General features: G+C 41.4%; 1 protein-coding gene across 4 annotated transcripts in view; it reads left to right on the forward strand.

The window, feature by feature from the left end:
• erc1b (ELKS/RAB6-interacting/CAST family member 1b) overlaps positions 1 to 15,032 on the forward strand; it is a 196,917-nt gene extending 181,885 nt beyond the window's left edge. For all 4 annotated transcript variants that reach the window (XM_084407452.1, XM_084407453.1, XM_084407454.1 and 1 more), the window contains one exon: positions 14,757 to 15,032. In XM_084407452.1, the coding sequence (XP_084263578.1) occupies positions 14,757 to 14,894 (138 nt within the window). In that variant the 3' untranslated portion in view covers positions 14,895 to 15,032. The remainder of the gene's footprint in view (positions 1 to 14,756) is intronic.
• The last annotated feature ends 9,702 nt before the right edge of the window (positions 15,033 to 24,734 follow it).

The following is a 24,734-nucleotide window of genomic DNA, read 5'->3' on the forward strand; positions in this document are numbered from 1 at the left end:
CCCAAGGCTCACTTAAAAGACGGGGGAGAGCCAAGAGTGGATGAGAGGGGGGTGAGAAAGACGTAAAAAAAAAAAAAAAAACAGAAGAAGAGCAACTGGAATGGCGCGATAAAGAAAAGGAGTGTCAGCATTTGGACTGCAAAAGAGAGAAGCGTTTGAGGAGGTAGTGGCTGGATTTAGTCTCTCCATGATGAATGATCCCCTCTCTGTAATAAATGTATATGTGGATCCATTTTCTCTACTTCACTTTGAACCCATTGCCATACCTACCTTAACAGTAAATTGTCTGCAAACGGACACTGGGTTTAGTCCCTGCGTCGGTGCGTCCCAGTTCTGCATCCATCCCTGTGCTTTTTGTAACATCAGAAAAATAAATTGTCTGGAAGTCTACATATACATTATACTCACTTTAAATCGACCCCATTCCTCAAGAGGAGAGGAGAGTGATCTGCTGTGATGGTGCCAAGGCTTATACAATGCTCATGTGTTTCACTGCATGGGGAACTATCTGCTTGGCAGGTTTTTGGCTTGCTCCAACATTATTGAAATGCATTTTTTTATGTGGGCTGCCTGATGACAACCCTTTGGCCAGTGAACAAATAATGTTTAAGATTTTTAGTTTGCTGCAAGTAAACTTTGTTCCAAAAATTGGCACTTTCCAAGGGACCCCCCCCCCCCCCCCCCCCCAACTTGTTTAATATGAAGTAGGCGTCTGTACATTTATTTTCCTTTGAGAGAAACAGCTTTCATCAGACTGTACGTACGGACTGAGAGGTTGCACGGCCTTTCAAACAGAGTGTTGCCACTGGTCAGTCGAGGCTACTGCACTATGTAAACATCAGGTCTGTTTTGTGGTTTTCAAATTGAATTCTTGCCCGTAATGTACTTATAAGGGGCCAGAATAATGCAAGACCTCCTCGGCCCTGTAATACCTAAAGAAGATACCCGTTAGCATTCCCGTTCACCTTCATAGCAGTCTCAAGCCCTTCACTGGTGGCTATCTTGAAAAGTGGTGTCAAATGCAGCAGACAGAGACTCTGTTCGCTGAACTCTGTTTTTGCTTGGTCTCACCAAGCCGTTATTCCTCCTCGACCTCCTCTAAGGCCAACGATCCTATGTTTATGTTGTCCAAACTATCAATGACAGTGTTTAGAAAGCACCGCTGTTGCGGGGGGGGGGATAAGAACTCCTGGACCTCCGCGCCAGGTTTCTGACTAAAAAGGGTTCTCTCTGAGACAAATGTGTCCTCTTTGGTGACGTCACTTCTGTGAGAGTGAGAAGCAAAGGAATCATGTAGGATTGTTCAAGAGCGTTCAGGTTTGTGCCAGGGTTGCAACACTTGGCAGCCTTGTTGGCTTGGCCAACATGGCGATTTCATGTCGGACACATTGAGGCAAAGATAATGAATATTTCAGGCTTCACCGGTTAGGCTTTACCTCTCAAACGTTTACACATATATCAGGATTTTTCCTCTCCAAATCCAATAGCTCTGAGATATTTAGCGTTTCACATCCATATGGTATCCACATGTACAGGATCCTGCTCATTCTTCAGTTACATGTCCTACATGTAAGACACAATCCGCTTGAAGACACTTTTGGTCTTTCTCTGATGGTGGAATCACTTGCAGATGGTGGATTGGACGAGTTGCCGGCAATCACAAGCCTGTTTGATTGATGTCTTCTTTGACCTCTCTTCTTTTCTTTGCGTTGGGAGTGTAGCACATTACATTAGCGTTCTCTCCGCGCTGCAGTTCGCCCATTTAGATCCCTTCAGCACGGAAGATGCCAGAACGGACCCGTTTGGCCATGACAGGCTCAAATTGACGAGAAAAGTCTGGGCTCATTATTGGCTTATTTAGCCTGTTCTGTTCAGTCCATTATTGTTAGTAACGTCCACATGAATTTACTTGTGGTGTCTTTTGATGGCATGTATGCCTCTCCATAGACCCCAAAGTGGCTCGATTTGGGTGGAGGCTCTTTGCTAATCATCATTCTTACAAACCAAATTATTAGTAACTAATTGAATGGCCCTTTGTGGCACAGTCGCCATCGAGCCTGTAGAGGAATTGAGGTTGGTGTCCGCTATGCCCGGTCCTCTACTAATGACAAGCTTCTTGCATTCAAAATGTGCTTTAGTATTTACGAGGGGCAGCACACTGTTTGAGCCCTTGCCCTTTCTTTGAAGCTAAACATTGATCTTTTAATTAACAGTTTTTATGGGCTTCCTTTTTACTGGCCTGGCACTCTAAGCTGGCACAGAGTTTGGACTTTGGGGTTTCTACCCTGATTTCCTTTGTCTCCCTCGCAGTTTATAGCATATAAAGACAGTGTTTCCTTTTTGTTTCTTTTCTTTTAAAGGGATAGCTCACTACAAAGATACAATTTTTGTCATCATTTACTCACCCTAATGTTGTTTCCAAACCTGTATGACTTATGAAATTCAATGGGGTCCGGTGCAGTTTTGGACCCCACTGACTTTCATCGTATGGGTCTTCCTTTGTGTTTGTTTCACAACACTTCTTGGGCTCTTTTCTAAATCTCTTGTCCCTTTACTTTTAATGGCGACTGGCGGAGTTACTCATATAGGAAAATCGAAGATTGCACAACCAAGTTATACATAAGCCCGCTAGACATCAGAATAGACTAATCAGGACGCAGACAATGCAAACACACAGGAGGATCATACTTCACACAAAAACACACACTTGTGAACTCGCACTCGTCTATTACTCGGACTCCGCCAGACCGCCCCATTAGGCCTTGCTGCCAGCTTGTCTTCTGTTGTGGTCAATGCTTCTTTTATTACTCGTCCTCCCTGCCTGTTTTTTTTCTCTGTTTATGGCGTAATGTTGTTTTATTTGGTTTGAGCTGTTCACAGGATGTTACTGCATCTCTGTTTAAACGGCTGGAATGCAGGAAGGTGATTAAGCCGGTGCTGAAAGAACCACTCAGTCATACAACCCACAGAGCCAACAAAGACAATAGACTCACCAAAAACGCACCCCATTTAGATGAAGAATTGGTGTTTTCAGGAACAAAAACAAAATTATTGTGCATTGTACATCTAATAGGGCCTTTAGAGTTTAACTGAAGGGTAATTGGGTCGTGAGTAATAAATATGCCCTTACCAAAATATACTGTGGTTCAGATATCATATAGATGGATGGATGGATGGATGGATGGACACAGTCTCACACACACATGTATATATACAAATTAACATTATCTGTATAACATGACTTTTTTGCTGGTTTCAATACCCAATTCTGAATAATTCCTTGAGAAAAGCAATCATCTGTGACACTGTTTGCAGCTGTGAGACGCCCCACTCCTGCACTGCACATGTGTCTGTGATGAGCAGTCATTGTTTGATGAAAGTTACTGTCAGTTATGTTCTGTGGCCAGTTTCACCTCCACTCTCATAACGTTTGAGTCTTCTGTTTACTTTAGAGACTGCTGATCTTAGATCAGTATGTAAAGTTTACAGTCTTGGAGGAAAGAAGCGGAGTGCTCGACCGCCCTTGGCCAAAGTCATCTGGCTGTGATCTGGCAGCACAAAGCCAGCTGTATAAATAGGGGAGAGTCTTGCATTTTACGGGTCACTCTGAATAAAACATGAACTAGAGAAGATTGATTATTAATGACCTCAGGGCTGGAACAGAAATAATCTGTTAGGCCTTGAGTCCTCCATTCTTTTTCCTTCCCTCTTCCCTCTCTCGTTCTCGACGCACCCTCATCTGTCTTTCGCTCACTTCTCCTCTCGGTTTCCTTTCCGATTGGCACTCCGATAGATGTTTACTTTAGCCATCTGTTTTCAGACGTTCCCCTTCGAATAGATCAAGAGTTCAATAAGGATTCATGCAGATTTTGTGATGATTCACAGGCTCACACCTGTCAGAGCTGGCATCAGATCTCTGTGTGGGCTCAAGTGGCGGTCGTTAGGGAGTTCTCCAAGGAGGTTGATATTTAAATCAAATAGATTGTAGTAGGTTATGATAATCATTTTGTCTTTCTGGACTGTGACAAATGTTCCATCCTCTGCTCCTTTTTTTTTATTTTTTTTTCAGTCATTCTTTTTTATGAGATCCTTCAATAATTTGGACTTTGTCAGTGTTTTGGCTAAGTTAGATCATCTTTCTTCACCTGTTGCATATGAAAGTGAAACAGAAAACTAATTGGGTTGAAAGGTTGCCAGTTTAATTTCTTCTCTGTTTTGCCTCTTTCGGTCACATTTGGAAACATATTATTTGGATTGGTCAGTTTACTAATCGGCCTGTTTTGGCATTCGTGCAGTGATTTTCTGGATTTTAGAACAGAAAGAAAAACAAAATGAATATCTTTTTACAAGAGATGCATCAGAGCACAAAAAAGACACATATTAAAAAAACTCTATGCATTACAGTACCATTTCAGTTATCAGCTAATATTACAGATTTTTTTTAATTTATGGGTGTCATTTTTTTATTTATCGGTATTAGATATTTAATTGTTTGTTTCAATTACCTTTGATGTAATACAGTATAATGCTCACTTAATAAAATGCTCAATTAAACTTAAAAAAAACACTCATTAATAACACTGTTAAATGTAATCTTTAGCAAATTATTTTGTCATACAAAATAATGTTTTTGTGCCTAAATTCACTTGTAGCATTTACAATTAATTCAATTTATTTGTTAACTTTTTTGTTTTTTTAATATAGGATATTTATTGAAAATAATTACTGGCTTATTGTTATCGACCAGAGGTTTAATATAAGTGCAGCCCGTCTTATTTTGTGTCACTCTAGTTCAAGGTCCCCCTCGGTTGCGCACCGGCCCACTTCGAGCACTGCTTTAGTTCCTACATTTATTTGAATAAATACTTGAGGAGACTCCGCCTCCTCTGATGCACCACCACTGGTGGGCTTTCTCTTCCCAAGGACTGTTGGTTAAAAGCAACAGGAGCTGGTCCTGGATCAGCCCCTGATGTGCCGTGTTGGCGACTGCAGTGCGTCTTTGCCCAGTGGGGCGGGCTGCAGGCTGACAGGACTATGAATCCTGGGCTGCGTAAGTGCAGTGTAATTTAAACGGGCAGGAAATGGGGGTAAACATAGTGGAACAAGCCCACAACCCGCACAGCCACGATTAATGAAAACACATGGAGCCGGCGCATATGTCTGCTGTAAGTGGGCCTTTGTATTACAAGCGTCTCTGTCTCTTTTTCGTTTGCTCACATCCTTGTTGAAGTCATGCCGTGTATCAGTAATTGCAGTAGTCATCTATAAGTCATAAAGGTGTGTGGGTGCAGACAGTGTAATGTAGTTAAAACATCTGAACGGCAGTTGTATGAATGAACACTCCTAAAAGCAAACACATCACAGAGACGGAAGGTGAGACATAGAGGCGTCATAGACTGACCACTTATTGATTTTTGATCTGTTAATTGCAAGCGTGACTAATAGCATTGTTTGAACTAAATATTTGATATATAACCCATCCCTCACCGTATGTAAGACAAACTCGTACGAGATCTCGATTTGTGGCTTTTCCTTTACAGATTTTACCTGAAGTGACAAAAAAAAATCGCATAGACTTACAATCTGCTGTATAGACTCTAATCTGAACTGAAGTCTTGAGCACGTCCTGTTGTTTTGGGTTCTTTTGTCTTGTGTTTTCTAAATCCAACTCTCAAACGCTGTTTTTGTAATACATCGTTTCAACGAGTGCTAATCCTGAGGGGGTGCTGACCGACTAAACCAACAAAACTTCTCAACCGACCCCTAAACATCCAGAGCGAGGGAAAGCGCGGCCCCGTCTTCAAAGCAATGTGAGATGAGCCCTCTGTGCCCCGCGCTTGTCTGTTAGGAGAACTCGCTTCTCCTATATTTTCCCACCCAGCGAATATATATGAAAGCACCTCAGACTCCGGGGCTGGAACGAGGGTACGTCTCGCAACACATTCGACTCGGGGCGAGAGGAAGAATAATATATGAAATAAATACCCCCAAATGATGAAACCATAAGCGCGATTGAGCCTTCTCAGCTGGAAGCCGCCAAGGCAAACAGCGAAATACCTCAGCAGGTTTATTGTGATTTTCGCGCCCTGACGAATCGGGTTTTTGCGTTCCCGAGCTCGTTTGCTGGCTTGGGTTACAGCGACAGAGCCACAATAGCATAAACTGCACCAGCTGACGTGCCATAGAACCGAACATTTCAGTCGTTGCTATGTACAGATTTTTTATTTATGTATTTATACATGTTTATTTGTTCTCCCGTCCTTTGAAAGTAATGAAAACCGGGGCTTCAGTCTAAACACAGAATATTTCTGAGGTTTGTCACTCTCTATCGGCCAGCTGATGAAGCATCCTGCCAAGAGGGGAGCTGTCAGTCTGTGGCACTGCTTTTCTGATGGCTTTATTTGCGTGTTCACATGCGACAAAACCCACACCATTCGTAGTTGTAGCATCTGTTTCAGATTGAACTTTGGCTTGGAAAAAGATACCCTGATGTATCTGACTCCTTCCTCTTTTTGCTCGCCGTCTAAGCCAGTAGGCAGCCATATTACGAGTCTTACAGCTCATTCAGGGCCTATCAGATTAATAAAAGCCGTTAAGAATTGAGAAGGGTTTTATGAAACTTCGTTTTTGAAAGTGGGTTATTTTCCACAAATATTTAATACCCTATTGGGCTCTTTTAAAGGCTGAGTGCTTCCATGCTAACCATTGGGTTGGTTTGTTTAGGGTGGGGCCTGTTCCATTAAGATCCGTTACCACTGAAAACCGATTGGCGCGTTGACGTTGCTGTTTTTTGTCTCCTACAGGGGTGAAATTTCACATAGTTCGGTCTCCTGTGTGTTTGCAAACGAGGATTCACAACAGTCTAGCCATGATCGTTAGGAGCAGCTAGGAAAGTTTGCGCCGCTCGGAGCCTGTGGAGGAATGTGGTTGTAATTTATCCCTATGCATCCTGAAGGCCCTGCGGCAGTTTGGGCTGAGTCATTGGAGGGGAAAAAAAACAAAACGAAAATTATCTAAGCAGCGCAAAAAATCAAAACTTGGGCTTTCATCAACTTGTGGTGGGTGTTAACACTGAAGTTATTTCAATCTGGGTTTTGATCGTGATTGCGTCCCTGACTTGACCACATACTTCGTAATATGTGCCCCCCTCCGCTGAAGTCCTTCAGCCTCATTCAAAGTTGCGGGCAGGGGTGCGACTCGTGTGTGAGCATTCCCCCCTGAAACTCAATTACACTTGACTGATGGGGTGCACAGATCCGGCCGCAGATGAGGCTGAGGGCGGTTCTAATCAGATGCGGTCGCTATACAGTTGCTTTTTATAAACGACCACGCCCTCTACATTCTGATTGGCTCAAATCGGACAGTATGCATAACATAACACTGGGGCTAGTCGAGTTCAAGTGCTTAGTTCAGAAATTGGGGGAGAAAATTAGGGAGAAATTAAAGATAAAATGGTGTATTAAGCCACTAGGATGTTGTAAGTACAGTAAGAGGATAAGCAAGGGAAAGACAAACAGAGAAAGGGCGAGAGAGATCCCAGTTTAAGTTGCTCTTATAAAGCCGCAGAGGCGCTGCTCTAACGAGGAGGAAGTGGGGAAAGAGCTCGTCATGAGCTGAACACGATCCAAAGAGACCATTTTTAGAGATATGTTTGTGTGTCTGCTAAGAAACAGGACGAGCCAAAGGAAGGATAAGGCTAGAGTTAAGAGAGCATGGAGAATAATGAAGGGTTTAGTCTAACAAAGATGAAGCAGATTTCAAAGATAAGAGCTTGTAGCGTAGCCACCCGACCATAGCAGCCAGGATGGAGCATAAATCCTCTTCTTAAAACTCTCCATTAAGAGTTTGCATTCAGAGACCTGCGTCTGCAGTGGGAAGAGGGACAAAAGTGGACGGTTTATGCTTCTGCAGTTCATACTAATAAAGACCCATCCGGTTAGATGGGTAGAGACTGTTTGACTGATGAGTAAATTGTTTGACTTGATGGGTGTAGATTTTGCGATCAGAATTTCTTTTCATCCAAAATAGTATGGATATCTAGTTTACTTGCTCCTAAGTGCCACAAACAAAGATTAAGGGTGTGCTCACACTTGGCAGGTTTAGTTTGATTGAAACTAATGATGCGATTGCTCTGTTATTTTGGTTCATTAGAATAAGTGTGAAACCCTGGTGCACATTAAACAAGTGGTCAGCTCCCAAATGAACTGCTGTTCGACTGAAATATGAATGCAACATGGACCAATGATATCTAAATGCACCAAAAACAGGTTTTTTTCTCGTCATTAGTCATTACAGTTCAGTATAGGCTTCGGAAGTCTTACAGTTCATTATAGTCTTCGCATCCTTGCAGCAGATATTTGTTTGTGTGTAACAGAGGAATTCCTGATGCTGTTTTGACTCCTTTACACATTTTCTAAGCTCTTACTTCTGAGCTGGTAAAAATACCATGCTATGAACGCATATACAACAAGCACGTTTTGCGCAGCTCACAGCATTGTTTTGAATTTTCTGTAAGTTCCGTCATAAAAGCAATTTTTTTTGTTTTATATCTTTAGGTTTGTTCTTAAAAATGACAGTGTACGTTAAGTGAACCAGGACTAAAAGTATCATTTTCTTTTTTTGGTCCGGACCAGAAGAACCAAGAGAGCCACACTGCACGAATGAACACACGCTAAAATTATTCAGTTATTTGGTGCTATTAGCCTGTTTACCTTTGGCAAATACAGGTTTTAGTTCATCCACATCTTGAGTTTATTTCCAGGTTGCCTAATGCGCTCTTGAAATTGTAAAAAGCCAATCAGATTAGAGTAATACGTGCAGTACGCATTGTCAATGGGCGGCATGCCATCTGAGGCCGAGACTACAATGCAGCTAGCTCATTCCTGTGTTGTTGAAAAATAAGTGAATAAAAAGCTCCATCCAGGAGTTGGGATGGCAGGCGCACTGTAACAGCACACTAGAACCAAGAGAAGAACACCTGAGGGGAGCATTTGAAGCTTGGCCTGGAGAGAAGGACCTTCAAGAAAAGAGCTTTGAGTGACTTCATCTTACTTTATTAGAAGAGAAAGGTGGCCCAAAGGTTTTTGGGGGGGATTTTCGTAAAAAATTAGGAGTGGATCGCTACCCTCCTCCTTCTCGAAAAATATGAGGACCTTTTAATATGGTCCCGTGATAAAAGAACGCCGTTTCCTGCTAAAGGAGTCATTGTTTTCTCTCAAAATACTGTAGCCGTGTCACATTTAGGGGAAAGGCTAATGGCGTTTTTCTTTATGCAGATTTATTGAAGAAAGTCTTGATTGCTTTAGCAGAAGGTCAGTTCCCCCAACCCCAGTTCCCCCTTTACTTCACACTCTCTCTTTCTCTTTGATTGGAGCTTGTTTCCAGCGCTAGCCAAGGCCTGGGACCCTCCTGATTGCCATCTTTTCCTCAGCGTTGAGACCTGACTAGTTAACGTTCCCACAAAATAGGAGGATCTGGTGGAGAACATGTTGCAGAGATGAGGCTGTGTCATCTAGGGTGATGTGGAGAGCGGATTTGCTCGAAGGGTTTGAGTTCAGCCGTTTGATCTCCATGTGCCACTCCAGGCGTAAATGTGCAGCACAGCATTTGTTGAAACACATCCTCTCTGAGTCAGCACAGTCCAGACTCTACTGTCATTGTCTGACTGTGATGGTCCGCTGCTGTGTTTGTTCTTCTCTCATTAATGTAGCTGTTGTTTATCAAGACAGGCAGAGGAGGCTGACCATGCGCACACAATAACACCTGATAATAATCTGCAACGATAACAAATAATAATGCGCTCTTCTCTCGCCTGTTCCCTCTTTTCTGTCTCTCGTCTTCTCGCTTTTCCCTTACGTTTTCAGGTCAAGGCTGGCGTGGGGACCGATAATGAGATTTTTCCCTTTTTCCTGTTATCTTTATAGCTCTGTTTTTGGACGATTTCTGCTAAGCACACAGTCATAAAATAGGAATTGACAGTGTTGTCACAAAGGTGTCTCTGTTGCACCTAAAGTTTGTTCAGGTATTAACTGAATATTAGATGCATTAACATTTTACATAGAAAATCACACAGTGTATTTTGTTTTAGCTTCAGATGAATTTAGATTAAATTCTTGTGCATCTCCTAGTCTCCTTGTGCTTTCTGCATCAGTTTGTTGTGTTACAGATGATGTGAAAGTAGTGTGTGAACCTCTGTTGTTTAGTGTATGATGTGCCGTTTTTCTCTGTAACATTTTTCAAGTTCAGCAAATGTATGATGCCGTTATGTTTTAAAATCAGTTCAGATTGTTAAATGTTGATTGTCACAGCATGTTTAGCTCTACGCGACAACAGATTGTTCCCATTATAATAAATTATTATATACGAAGCTGTTTCAATACACAGTGTCTATGCATCGGCAAAGTAGTTGCATGTAAACTATGAGGAGTAAACACTGCATAAAATACTATTCAGGAAAACAACCACAAGCCAAGTGTAGAGCTGCTACTCTGGAAGAGAGCACGAAACAGTTACACAAACATAAATAATTTATTATTTTCCATAAAATACGTGATTTTTAAGCCTAGACAGTAGGGCTATACGATTTGGGGGAGGGGGACTCTAATTAAAAAAATCTACTTTTATTATTGTTGTTACTAAACCAAAAAAAAACAGTGCCGTGCTTCACCCTTGAATCATGCTGTGCATGTATTTATTTAATTAACTTGCAACCTTTTTGATTTGATAACCATGTTGGGCCATATCGCGATTTTAATTTTAATTTTGATTAATACTAGACATGGTCTGCCGACTTAAAAAGAAATCTGTAAAATGAATTTTAGTAATCCGAGCTGGTTGTTGGTTGCTGAAAGCACAAATTTGCCTAAATATTTAATAAATGACCACGCATGGGATGTGTAAAATGTTGTGAATGACTTTTCTGTGATGTAACTGTTAACGTTGATTGCCAGCACCCTAAAAGCAGCATTGTCTTCACTGACCTTAGCTTGCCCGCTCAATTCTTCTATCCCTGCTGCAAGCAGGCCGAACGTGTGGCAGCGTTATTCCTTCCCTCTCCTCCAGTTCTCCACTGTCTACGCTTAATGGGGCTTACAGCAGCGGCGCTCTGCCAAGCAGCGCCCTCACGCAGGCCCATACATCAGCCCCCGATGAGGCTCATTAACCCTCTCATGACTCAATACACTCCTCCTCTCTCCCTCACTCGTTCGTCTCCATCACGTCTTCACTTTTCTCCAGGCCAACGTGTCAGACTCCAGTATCCCAGGAGTGTCGTCACAGGTGACGAGATCATGAGAAGTTAAATCGGGCCCTCACCTAAACCCGCCCCTGACACTGGGCGTTTTCAGTGCTCTATTAGGATGTGATATTTTTTTATATACTCCTTGAGGAATGTGCTCACTTTTTGTATAATCTTGCATAGTAGCGATAGACTGATATATTGGCAAGGTCGATTGATCTGTAAATTTTTGATCATCGTTAGCTGTTTGTGCCACATTGTGCATTTTGAGTAAACATTGTGCAACATTTGCAGTCATATAGCGCATATATCTGCATTATATTGAATATGGGCATCCCTGATTTTTCGGTATCGATATTGATATATGTTGACCACCAATCATAAGCTTTTCATCTACTTTGGTCACCATATGTGTGTTTCTGATCTACGTCTTTGTCTTGTCTCCTTTTGTGACCTCTCAGGTAGCCCTTTTCCTTCTCGCGTAGCATTTTGTGACATAAGTGTTACTGTTTTGCATTATTATGCCTACTTAATTCCTGGCCAGGTCTGAAATCCAGGGTTTGACCAGCCCCCTCGCTCACTCAGAGGCCCTGAGATGGAAAGACTTTCGCTGGCATATCCGTCACCTCCCTTTTCAAACCCTGAAAGCCTGAAAGCACCTAGCGTAGCATTAGCACTAGCTCGTGAAGGGGCAGGACTTCTCCTCCCAGTGTGTTTGCCCTACAGTTGTGCAAACACCCGTCTGACGGATCGCCCCGCCTGCCCCCGGTGACCCACCGTGGCATGTTTTGATTCATTAATTATGAAATAGTTGCACGATCCAAACCTACACAAAAACACACATGAAAGGGAAACATATTTTATGATGTATGAATATTACTTCCAGTTATTGTTACAGATGTCTTTATCATTAACCTTGTTAAAGTTGGCGTTCATAGGCCAGGAGAGCCAAAGAAAATACTTTTGTGGGTTTTTGTGAAATATTCCACTTTCTATGGGCTTTGGTTCAGTGGCTCGTGTTCAAATCCGAAAAGCAATTTAAAAGCAGTACAGAGCCACGAAACACTGATTGTCCAGATAGGGCCAAACAGAGGCCACGGACGGGGACCCGGGACAGTCTGGGTTCAGTGGGCTCTCCATCAAAAACTGAAACAGAAGCTGGTACACAGCTTAAGTAGTATCTTCTTGTTTTCCAGTCATAAAAAATCGAAACTTTTATTTGAAGCTAAATTGCATAAGATAAGACGTAATTTTAGAGAATATATATTGAATTACATTCATTTTTACATTCATGCACATACCCCACCCCTTGAATGTTTGTTTATTAATTATGTTTTCCGCTACAGGGAAATGTCTAGTACTCATCCATTTAACACACATTACCATATTTAAATCCATTGCACAAACATCCACAGATTCCCCCCCCCCCCCCTAAATCAGTGCAGAGAATGCAGAAAAAGTTTGCAGATTCCCTCGGCCTGCCAATGGGATAAGAAAAATAAACATAACAGTTACATTCTCGATTATCAAGCAATGATTATCTTAGTATCCTATGCTAGTTTATTGTGTTATGCAATTTTGCTTCTCAAGTTCTTATTTTAAAAATCTTTAAATGTTTTTACTGGAAAACAAGACAAAAATAGTGATTATGGTAATTGATAAACCACGCACATGCTTCAGCTCCCTTTATTAATCTTTTCCTACTCTCTTTGTCTCACACTGTTTGAATAATTAGTCCTCTTGATGAGAGTATATTTTTGTCTTTTTAAATCATTTGAATGAAAATAAACATTCTGCTGGCCACATTAGCATCTGTTTCCTGTGTGCCTCAGTTTGGTGTGTGTGTGTTTTAGTTAGTTAAGAGGCACCTGCTTCTGCCATGGCATATTTCCTGGCGTGCTTGGCACTGCCAGCTCTAAGGAATCCCCCTTCCCTCCTCTCATTTCTCCACATCCCTTAGCCAAACCTCTACGGAAATCATTTGGAAAAAGGATTTGAGCATTAAAGATAACCACACCTGTGATTATCATTAGACAGAGGTGCTGTAAAATGTTAAATCCCTCTCTTTAGTTTAAGTTTCTTTTAATGAGCGGAAAATTAAACCTTTCGGGCAAATTCCAAGTGTTGAATTTTATATAACGATTTAAAAAGAAGTGCTTGGTGAGGTGATTTGTTTTCAGTAGTGTTTTAAGGGCTAGACGAGAGAGACAGAGAAGGACCCTCTTACTAGGGTCTCAATCCGTATGAGCTCACATGTCTGCTGTCTGCAGCATCACCCCCACAGCTTTCTCATTTCTCATTGTCAGTTTGATTCGTTTGACTCCCTTCTCTTTGGGCTATTTAATAGTTCTCTGGACGCTTGTTACCTTTGAGTTTTCAACACTGGAGGAGAGTGGAACCAGTGTGCTGGATGGTACATCACTGTACGTCAATCTTATTACTGTAGTCTCACTTAGCCAGATCTTCAGACTGACTGCAGAAGGTCTGGACTCCATCACAGCTTTCATTGGCCAAGGACCGCCCAAGAGGATGTCTGAAAGACATGTAAAGCAACCAATCACAGTTCCGCGTCATGTTCAGGGGCGTGGAAATGTAACATCGATTTCCTTACGATAACAGACCAGCGTGCATCTAATAAATTAGTCATTCAAGAACGTTGTGCAAGTTTACTGCGACAATGGCGCCGTGAACTTCACATACTTCTGAACATCCAGCGTTTAGTTGATCCTGATAAGCTCTTATCGTCAATGACAGCTTTCTTCTTCCATGAGGGGGTTCCATGTTTCCAGGCAGAACGTTAAAGAATGCGAAACGCACGTCTCCCGGAAATCCTGACGAATTCAACCAGTCAGATGACGACTTTGAAACTCCCGAATTATTTCCCGTTTTGAGTGCCTTATGCATCAGACGTCGAAAACTGAGACTCTCTTTTTGTGTTATATTAAACAATAATAGTGGGTTACACTTTATTTTAAGGTGTTTGTGTTTAAGTACTGAGTAATAATAATTAACTACATGTACTTACTATAGGGTTACAGTAAGGAATAGGAGTTGGTTGAATGTAATTATGCATCATGTGTAATAATGACACTGTAAAATTTAGTGTTGCCTAATAGTGCTACTATATTGTCAAGAAGGGGTGTTAGGCTTAATGCAAAGCGGTAAAATCGCTGTAACACACATGAAAGTGAAATATTGAGGAATATTATAGTATTTATTTTGTTGATTATTTTACAAATGTTGAAATTGGAGTCTAAAATTAACATTCGCCAAAATTGGCTTTGAGTAAATAAAACATTGTATGATTCCAGTTGAATTGTAAGAATGAAAATATGGCGCATCTTCTAAGAATTTTTTGTCAGTGGAAAATCTACCACTTCACCATGATGCTTTAGGGTTTTGCTTTAACTCCATGCTTGGTCATTTTACAGCCAAAAAAACAGAATGATTTAGGATGCTAGATTTATAAAATGTATTATTAATAAACACTTTTTTTTTTTTTATCTCTGTGTTTCCCCAGCTGGAATCCGAGCTGGAGCAGTGTGAACGAGAGAGCGCCGAACTGCAGGAATACGCAAACTCCGTCCTGCAGCAGATCGCCGATCACTGCCCGGACATCCTGGAGCAGGTGGTCAACGCTCTGGAGGAGTCGTGCTGACTGGACCACAGTCCTGCCCCCTCCTCTCTTCCTACTTCTCCTTCCCTTTCTTCTGTTGTTCACTTCATTTCACAGGATGCCAGAACACAAACTCTCTCACCCTCACCCTCATGCACAATTCAAAGGACAGACACATACGGGAGAGAGTGACAGCTCACAAGTCAAGTGCACGCTTGGATTGGCTTTTGGGGTGTGGGAATGGTGGGCTTTCCTTCTGCCATCCCCTACCACCACATTCATCCTCTCTGCACCTTCAGAATCCTGTTTACACTCACATAAACACGGGAAAGAAGGAACCGAAAGGAGGAAATGAGCAACAGAGAAGCTCAGTATTATAAGACATGTTCACTTATTTAGTCTGTCTCTGAAAAGCGTCCTGCAGGAGGTGGTTCTCTCTGTGAGGGGCAGGAAATAGTCTCCTTATCTTGATATACACTATTGCCGCTGCTCTTAAAAGCTGCAGGATTTTGAAAGCGTTTTGAAGAAATTTAGACCCCCCCCCCTCCTCCTCCTCCCCCCTCCTTTCCCATTCCCCCTTTTTTTTGTAGATGCTGTGTTACTGACGTTAAATTATGGGTCATTCGCGCAGGGCAAAACTCCTGCACTTTCAAACCATCTGGTTTCACTCAAAAGTTGGTTAATGCTCCGGTTGTGCCAGCAGACAGTCCGTGAGGACTTAAACATACTTTTACTATCGTAGTCAGTAGCAGGTTTAGATTACTGCAGCCCCCACCATCTGGGAATTCACTATTGACTTGGTTACTGGCCGATTTTCTCCCAATGTCTCGTTCATAAAAGTTATGAAACGGACAATATGGGTAATGTTATCCCGTATGCACCTGTCACCAGCTAAAGAAACCACAGCCCTGGTTTGTGTCTGTTAAAGGTGAGAGGAAGAAAATTATTTGCCTTGGAAGTTGTAGGTTTATTGCTGCTAACATTTGTCTTTGCATGTGGCAGGTTTGGTTTGGTTATGTTTTTCTTTTTTTCCCGTGGCCGGCTCTCTGATGCCGAGGGCGGTAAAACAGTGGGTGTATTGCCGACGCAGATGTTGTGGACGTAGAAGTGCCTCATCATCAGAGAGCAGCTGCCACACATCACTGGAATAGGAAAATAGGCACCTATCACTCATTCCATACTCTGAAAGCTATGTGGTCTCACACTGGGATGAAGACTGGCAGTAGTTTCTCAGTTTGCTCGCTCTTGAGTTGGAGACTACAGGGTTGTTCTTCTTTTTTTTCTTTGATGGATAGGGTCAAATAAGAGGAGTTGTTTAGATAACTTCTTTATTCCACTCTCTCTCTCTTTTTTAAACAGATGCAACTTGTTTTTTGCGGTTGCTTTGTGATCATCCCATCAGAGATAACATCAAGCTTTGATCCCAAGCATCTTGCATGTACCATCATGCTCCTCTCTCTCCTTGCTTGGCTTCATATGATCATCCTCAGACCCGGGCGTCTCTGTTAGCACAGCCGGCAGGTGTATCCTTTTTCACTTTATGGTTATATGGGTCTATATCCGTTGGCATTGGGTGTCCATCTCTGGACCGACCACAGGAGTGATAAGACACGACCTCGTTCAACTCGCGATAACCGTGGTTGCCTCATCGTGCGGATCGGCCAATGCTTTAAAGTCCAGAGTCAACTTCCCCTCCCGCTGCCCCTGTGGATGACACTGGGCGTAACATGCCCTCTGCTCCTCTCTCTCTATATCTCCTCATCCCTCCCTCATTCATGCCTGCGTGTAGTTTATGGCTCTGACCTGCTGTGCTGTGTTAGTCATACTCCTCTCCGCACGATAAGCTCGACAGACAAGACAAACAGCATGAGTTCACAGCGAATATAATCATCTCGCTCCCACACGCTCCCATATCACCACACCACCTCTCCTCATGCCCATTCTCACTAGCTAACACACATGTGATGTTGGGCCAGACTTTACCCAGGTTTGATTGAACTCCGAGTCATTCTGTGAGTCACATAGAACTAGTACACAAATGTCCTCCGTGATTCATGTTTGTTTGTTTCTTTTAATGATTTAGACTAAAAGAAGAGTAGTTGGGTGAATTTCATGAAAACACATTTAGGTCAGATGTTACCTCAAAATCATTAGGAAAATGTATCGCAACCTTATTTTCCATTTCCCCTTAAAATTCTCGAGGCATTTGCATTGTTTTTATTATTATTATTACTGTTATTAATATTGTAATTCTGAATGGTGTTGCTTTCTGAAAAAAGTACGGCATTTCAGTTAAAAAAAATCCTCTGCAAATCGTAAATATAAATTAAATGAATATTCAGTATTTTATTTCATTTAGCATAAATTAAAATCAGTAAAACAAATACAAAATTGGTGTAAGCATTTTACATTTTAAATATTTTTTGTCACATTACAGTTGAGAATTTGTGAAAATATTCTTGAAACAACTTGTTTTCATAAACAATATATCATTTTTGATTTCTATGTCCCTAAACTGTTTCGTGAGATTCACCCAAATGCATTTATAAGTAAACCAAGCTAAATTTATGGGTATATGGGGCCACTTTAACATCATATTCCCACGCTTAAGTGGGCAATGCCAAGAAAAGGCCCGTTCGCGTGCCATTCTCACCCTTGGCACAGTAGATCTTATTGCAGTCATATACAATGCATCTCTATAAAGTATTTTATGGTTTTATGCTCTTAATTACCAGCTGATGGACTTCCTTATGAGGACTTGAATGTGACGAGCAGCTCTGTTGGGCTTTTAAAATGAAACAGCTGATGGATGAGGCCCTGTTTTTCATCTGTCGCTTTCTTTCCGTCTGCTATCTCATTCACACACAAACACAGTTTTGGCCGTCACCCGTGGGTCTCTGAAACATGGGGCTCAGTTATCTCCACCGTGGCTGAATCTCCCCGCTTAGACTAAACACAGACCCTTCGCGCGCACACTCACTATCACAGAGACGCTCTGGCGATTTATGTCCTTCAGTACAGGAGCTGGCCTCTTACCGCCGCTCAGCTTAGAGCACTCCGGAGAATTCACTAAGAAAACAAAAAGAAGGAACGCTGTGATAACCGGGATCAGATCAGAGAAAGAATGACCCGGCGCTTTTGCAGAGGGTGTTATTGTGTGTTGAGTGAGTGTCTCTCTGGAGCTCTGCTATTTGTGTGATTGCTGGTTATAGGCAGACCTAATCACACAGAAGAGCATGGAAATTCCCTGCAGGCTTCGGATCGCTCCGTATGTTCGGAGGCTTCCCTGTCTCAGTGATTCCTCTGTGTGTTTTTGAAGAATTAAAGAGATCTACACCAGCGTTCTCTGCTCCAGCTAATCACCAAAGCTACACAACTATTCTGTAGCACTTTATATGAAGCCTGTATACATCACAGTATTTTGAATGCTAGTGCTTACTGCGTAATTATAACAGTTTTATACATTATAAAACTTGTGTAATTGCGTTTACACCTTTTAAAATTTTGTATTTATCATGTTAATGCTTTTTATTTTAAGGTGTAACCATTAGACAAGTATTATAGTGCATTAAAACTAGTCGTAATTATTCATAAGTACTTTAAACTGATAAGTTCTATAAACACAAATGGCCCAATTCTGTTTGTATAATTGTATTATAGCACTATATACCTGAATTCACTCTATATAATCACCCTATATAACCTTATACAGGCTTCACAGAAGGGTATTATATTTATTGCGTGACCGTGATGGTGCATAACTGCTTATAGCGTACGTTTCACACAAAAATTTTCGCACACCACTCCCGTTAATTTATAGCGGAGCAGCTCATAGGATGTGGTCAGCTGACTTTCCATAGCGTTTGGCTTTTTACATCTACCTGGCTTGAAAGTGTGTTCAGCCACGAGTGTGAATGAGCATGAGGTTTTGCTTCATGTTCTAGTATGAGCATTTTTCATCCTCATTAAACTCAGCGAGGCATGTCTGTGGAGGGTGAGAGAGAAAGAGCAAGCGTGGGACGGTCAGTGAGGGCCCGACTTCTAATGCGTATATTTTCCAGACTCACATTTTGCTGTCTAGATTTTTATTCAACCCCATTTTGTCCTATAACATAGACATTTATCACAATGTCTACTTAAATCCCTCTCTATGTCCCATAATTCTTAGCGTTAATCAGTAGTGCTGCCAACCTGGCCTCCTGAGTTTTGTCACACAGATGCTATAATCCCATTTTATTTGTTACTAAAGACAAATACCTTGACACAACTGTGAGAACACTGCTAGAAGACGTCTTGTACACACATACAGAAATCTATATTTATATATGTTAATGGCTGAACAATTTGCACAAGCGTCTGGGGAAGAGAATATATCCGTCTGAACAAAATGGCTGTCTGCCTTTAAAAAAAGAATGATCTAGAAACACTAACATTTGTCTTGAAATGAAAATGAAAGAAGAAGCCTTTCTAAGTGTCAAATCAAAGCTGTTAACAAAGATTTTCAAAATTGTTACCATGTGGTTGATGATGTACTGTTGCTATCTTCTCCGCATCTCGCTGGGTTTTGATTCCCACTCACCTTACAGCTGTTATTCTTTTCCCTTTGGGATTGTTTGTTTTTGTTTTGCCGTCCTTGATAGTGTGCGTGATTGCAATGTTGAAAACTGCAGCGTGTTTTATATTGTCTGTTCTCGAGGGCTGGAGAAACATCTGTGACCGTGTTTCGAGGGGACTGAGAGATGCCAAGACCTTTGCTTGAGAACTGTGATCCTAATAGCACTCTGGGTTGCTGGAAAAGTCCGTGTTATTTTAGGTTTAGCATCGTTTATGTGTTTTCAGGAGATAATAAGCATGTTGCGTTGACCTTTTTGGTCAGATGATCAGCATCGCTCGTCACGAAGCCTCATTCGTCGCTCGTAGTCATTTATTGCACGCGTAAACACACTCAGACTTTGTATGGCCTCCTAAGTAGATTGCTTATTAAATTGTTTACTTATTAACTCATCTTGAATTGTCATTATTTACCCAAGCGGTCCATCAACGCGTCCACATTTTTCATACATTACTTCCCTCCACTTAGTGTGATGGACTGAGACTGTTTAAAGCATGAAACCACATAAAACATCCACTGAAGGATTTGGCAAGTTTATGTCTGACTTTCCGTTCTCCATCTGAGCGAATTCGGTGCCAAACGAAGCTAGTCAGCTCTAGAAAGTGCCACAAATAATAACTTGCCTGTCGTTCATCAGCAACCAAAGCCAGGTCACATGACCTTTTACTGTTTATATCATGTTTGCTTTCTATTTAAACCTTTAAACCTTAATTGACACAACAAGAGGTCAAACCGAAACCAACTCCAGCTAGATGAGACACCAGAACAGAAGCCTTTATTAAGTGTATAATGGAGTTGAATGAAGCAGCATTATTCACAAGGACCTAATCTTCATTTCAACTCAATGTGGTAACAGTCATTTTTTAGACTGTTACAAAAGTTCTGTGTGCCTATAAGAGAATATATGTAAAGCTTGAAGTTGGCGCTTAATGTGGTATCTTCTTTTTTTCCTCTGGATTTTGTCCTAAGAGTGTCAGACCTCAATATCACCCCATTCACATCATGTTCTCTTGGCTCCAGCAACCCTGCCTTCTGTCACAGTAAAGGTCTGTCTTTTCTAGTGATTCATGCTCTTTTTCTACGCAGTACACTGAAACACTGTCAAGGAGGATTCTCGCCCTTTCCCCTTTCATTTAATGAAGAAAAATAAATGGAAACATGTCAACTTTAACCCAAAGCTGGTCATCTTTCATGTTTTTTTTTTTTGTTTTTTTTTTTGTTTTTTTTAACATTCACAAAAAATACTGCCTTATGTCTGTGTGGAAAGATGAAAAGATTTCTGTAAAAAGGAAATGAAAAATAGCAAAAAGGCGTATTGTATTCAGCTTTTGCCTTTGTATGTATATAAACTCTATCATTCAGTCCTTTATTGTGTTTTGGTCTTTTCTGTCAATTACGATGCACTGTTATACATTCATATTCTACAGTTTGTCATTCTTCTCTGTTCCAAACTTAGTAAGCTGCCTACCTAGACTGCGTTACATAGGTGCTCCAATGGAGGCCACGGTTGATTCAAAAGGTAAAATGTAGAATCACATGTATCTTAAGAGGTAAAGATGTTCCCAGAATGCTTGCTGATTAATACCAGCTATAGTATCCATACAAATATTTCACTCTAATTGAAAATTGGCCATGTTAGCCATGTGTTTTATGCTTTTAAATAGCAGACTCTTTTTGGAATCAATTGAGTCATGTTTGGTGGCACTTTTAGAGCTTTCCAAATGAGTCATATTATGACGTTGCATTTCAGTTAGGATGCCGCTTCAAAGAGTGGCTGCCTATGTAGACAGACAGTAAACAGCAGGATCGCTCACTAGGTCGTGGATCAGAGCTAATGTGTTCTGTAATTACTCTGAGTCAACCCATAAGAGTCATATCTGTGTAACCTGTATTGTTGCAGTGGCATCCCCAGTGTTCAGCGGGAGCCTCCCGTCAGACTGAAAGAAACTTTTTTTGATGCCGATTATCTCAACCCACAAAAAAGGAACACAGATGGGCCGTTGAGATGTCTTGGTTTCCTCCTCCAGCTTTTTGTACAGACCCCCCAAGGACTGGATTTATTGCCGATTACACATCAGCACTTAGGCCACCCAGCAGAGTTCCTGTTCGAGTTTACACTCCTCATTTTACGATATACAACTTGCATGCAGTATACATCAAGTAGCGACTAGAGCATGTAGAGTGGGAAAGATCCCATCGCTTTAGGGAAAACCACTGGCTTAACAACAGGCAATGAGAAGAATATGACCACTATTTAAGCCACCATTTAAATGTGCCAATTTCAAGGGAATTTCCCCCTGGGAAGGCCTTACTTACGTACGGAGCCTGGTCCAGAAATCACAGGAGCTGCGTCCGGATTCATGCTTTCAGAGTATGTGCTGTTCCGTGAAGAATTAACTTCTCAACCATTAATGAGGCACAAGGTATGCAGGTGTGTAGTATAAATACATTTCCAGACAAGCCACATCCATACTGCAACTGAATGAAGTATAAACTGTATAAAGTGTGCCTTTTATATTCCAATTCAGTTCCATATTTTGAACTGAATTTGAATTAAAGAAGCAAACAGGATGCATGTTGCTATAATAGCAAATAATAGCATTGCTATTAATAATATAATATAATATAAATATTATTATTCTGTTTGTAGCTCAAACAGTAGAGCGTAGGCACTTGCGACGCCAAGGTCATGGGTTCGATTCCCAGGGAAAGCAAGAACTGATAGAATGTAAATGTGTACCTTGAATTACAATGTAAGTCGCAAAGCGTCTGCCTAATGTAAATGTATTTGAATTTAATTGAATGTCAGCAAGTATATTTAATGGCCTGTTTGAAAGTTTTTCAATAAGTTTTAAAAGCCTGATAATAAATGGATAGATAAATTGACTGCTCAGCTCTAGATAGATAGATAGATAGATGGATGGATGGATTGATACATGGAAATATTCCAATTCAACTTCCTATAGATTTGACCAATTTATATTGACACTCATGAATCAAAAGCAAGCCCGTTCTAATTTTTGCGTGACCCTGATTGTGATGCGGTGAGAGTTGGTGCACCTCAGGAATGAGGGAGTCTGGAATCATCACGCCGCTACTCCTGGAGAAGCACACCAGCCAATGATTGGCAACCATCTCTATCCCATAAAGCCCTATATCCAAACAAGAGTGGCCTGTAGAGCTCTCTTTCTGTTTAAAGTGCATGTATATATAGAAATACTTCTGCATATGTTTTTACAGAGAGGCACAGAGGATAAGAGGTCCGTGTGTGGGTGTGGAAATGATGTGGTTTCAGCCGTAGTGGCCAAAGGAACACTGATTGCAAAAAGCAAGCGGAGAGAGTGAAAAAAGAACAGCAAGCGCCTAAAATAAACGCCGTGTCTATAGGATAGAGAAACATGGAAAAAAGCGTATTTTTTCACATCACTTGACTTCATGAAGGTCATAAAGAAAACAAGACCCGTCACTTACATGAATGCGGTGCATTGTCTGGGTTTTGTGGTGAGTTGCACTCGACAATTTGAGCGTATTACTTGGAAATGGCATTATCATAAGCAAAGTTTGCTTTAGCGCATATAGATCTGCGCTAACTATGTGACAGCGCATAGGGGAAGGTTATGAGAGAGATATGTGAGAACTAGAGTGTTTTTTACCCGTGCATAACTCACTGACACAATGCACAATGATGGTGTTAATTTCTCCGTGATAGTCTGGACCCTGGTTATGAATCATCTCCCTCCCTTAAAACAATTATGCTTTTTTTTAAATCTTAAGTATCAGCACACTTCTCTTCTTCAAACGCTCGATTTGAGGTGTCATTCATGTCGGTGCTGGATGAGTTACGGCCTAAAGTTTCATACTTAAGGTTGGCAGTTTGTTGAAATCCCTAACCTTTAGTGTGAGCAATAGTTACAGTGATACTTGCCTTAGCAAGCAGAACTAATGATAGATTGAACAGAACGCAGAGAGTTTCTGCTGACTAGCCTTTTTTTAGGAAAACATATAAAAAAAAGATAAACAGACAGAGCTGCGCTGGGACTTTACCTGTACTGTAAATCAGAAGTGATCTTGCTGAAATTAACAGGCTTGTTGAGAGTTAAACAACTAATTACAAGGCCATTATTAAGTGCACACGCACGCACACATGTACAAAGAACCAGACATGTAAGAGCCATTACAAGCTCTGACAGGTTTCTAGAGGATGATCTTACCTGGAGCTTCAAAAACAGCCCTGGATGAAACGGCAGCTCGAAAGAATGTCTGTCTGTCCCGATCCAACTGCTGGGAAACAGAACAATGTCAAGACAAACTCTGGGAAACTGCTGAAATGGCTTTATTTCAGTGAAGAAGACAAGCTTGCACTCATTTTATATCTAGGTAATGAATGGAGCAATTCTGAGAAGGGTTTTGGGAACCGAGTCAGAGCCTGAGGACGGGAGCTGGGTTTGATTATGTACAGGAGTGATCGGGTCCTGGGATGTTTGTCAGATAAAAGCTGCATCACGTTTTTAGCTCGTCTCTATCGTGGCCGTTTCGACATGCTTACGCTTTGCATGCATGGGAGAGGGTTCAAATGCCTCGTATTCCCATGACAATCGCCGTGTCAGTCAGCTCACCATTTCCACTGAGAGACCGGTTCGAAATGAAACTTTAGAAGGTCCCTTATAATACCTTCATCCCTCAATGTTGTTACAACAATTGGGATGGGAAAAGGGCTCAGCAGATTGAGATGTTATCGATACTTTTGTCAGAATCTTTCACACTCATTGCCAGCAGAAAGCTCCAGATGTCAGAGGTGGGCACGCAGCGGTAGATCAGGTCCATATGTGCGCCGTGACTCAGGAGTGTGTGTTCTGGAGGAATGGAGTTGGGTCTGACCCGCCGGCCCCTCCACGCTCGTTAAGGCAATGCCTTCACATGTGGAAACCCGAGACGCCTCTCCTGCGTGTTTGTCCTCCATTGTCATCTACCGTTGGTTCAGTCGCTCCATATGGAGCTCAGAGCCAAAAGTATGATTGTTGTATTTATGCGTTTATGCAATCTGTGTGCAGCATGAAAATGATCAGATTCGAATTACAGCGCACTGTTATTCAAAACCGTGTTGTTAAACGACATAAACGTTGCATATTATTGTGTCATGCTTATATACGTATTATTCCATTTTATACATTATGGGTTGATGTAAAATGTGACAAACTATTTTAAACAAATGTTACCATTCTCCTAAAATGATATATTTAACCTAAAACGACTTTTTTTTTCTTTCTTTT

Source organism: Rutilus rutilus (assembly GCF_951802725.1).
Source record: "Rutilus rutilus genome assembly, chromosome: 4".
Classification (NCBI taxonomy): domain Eukaryota; kingdom Metazoa; phylum Chordata; class Actinopteri; order Cypriniformes; family Leuciscidae; genus Rutilus; species Rutilus rutilus.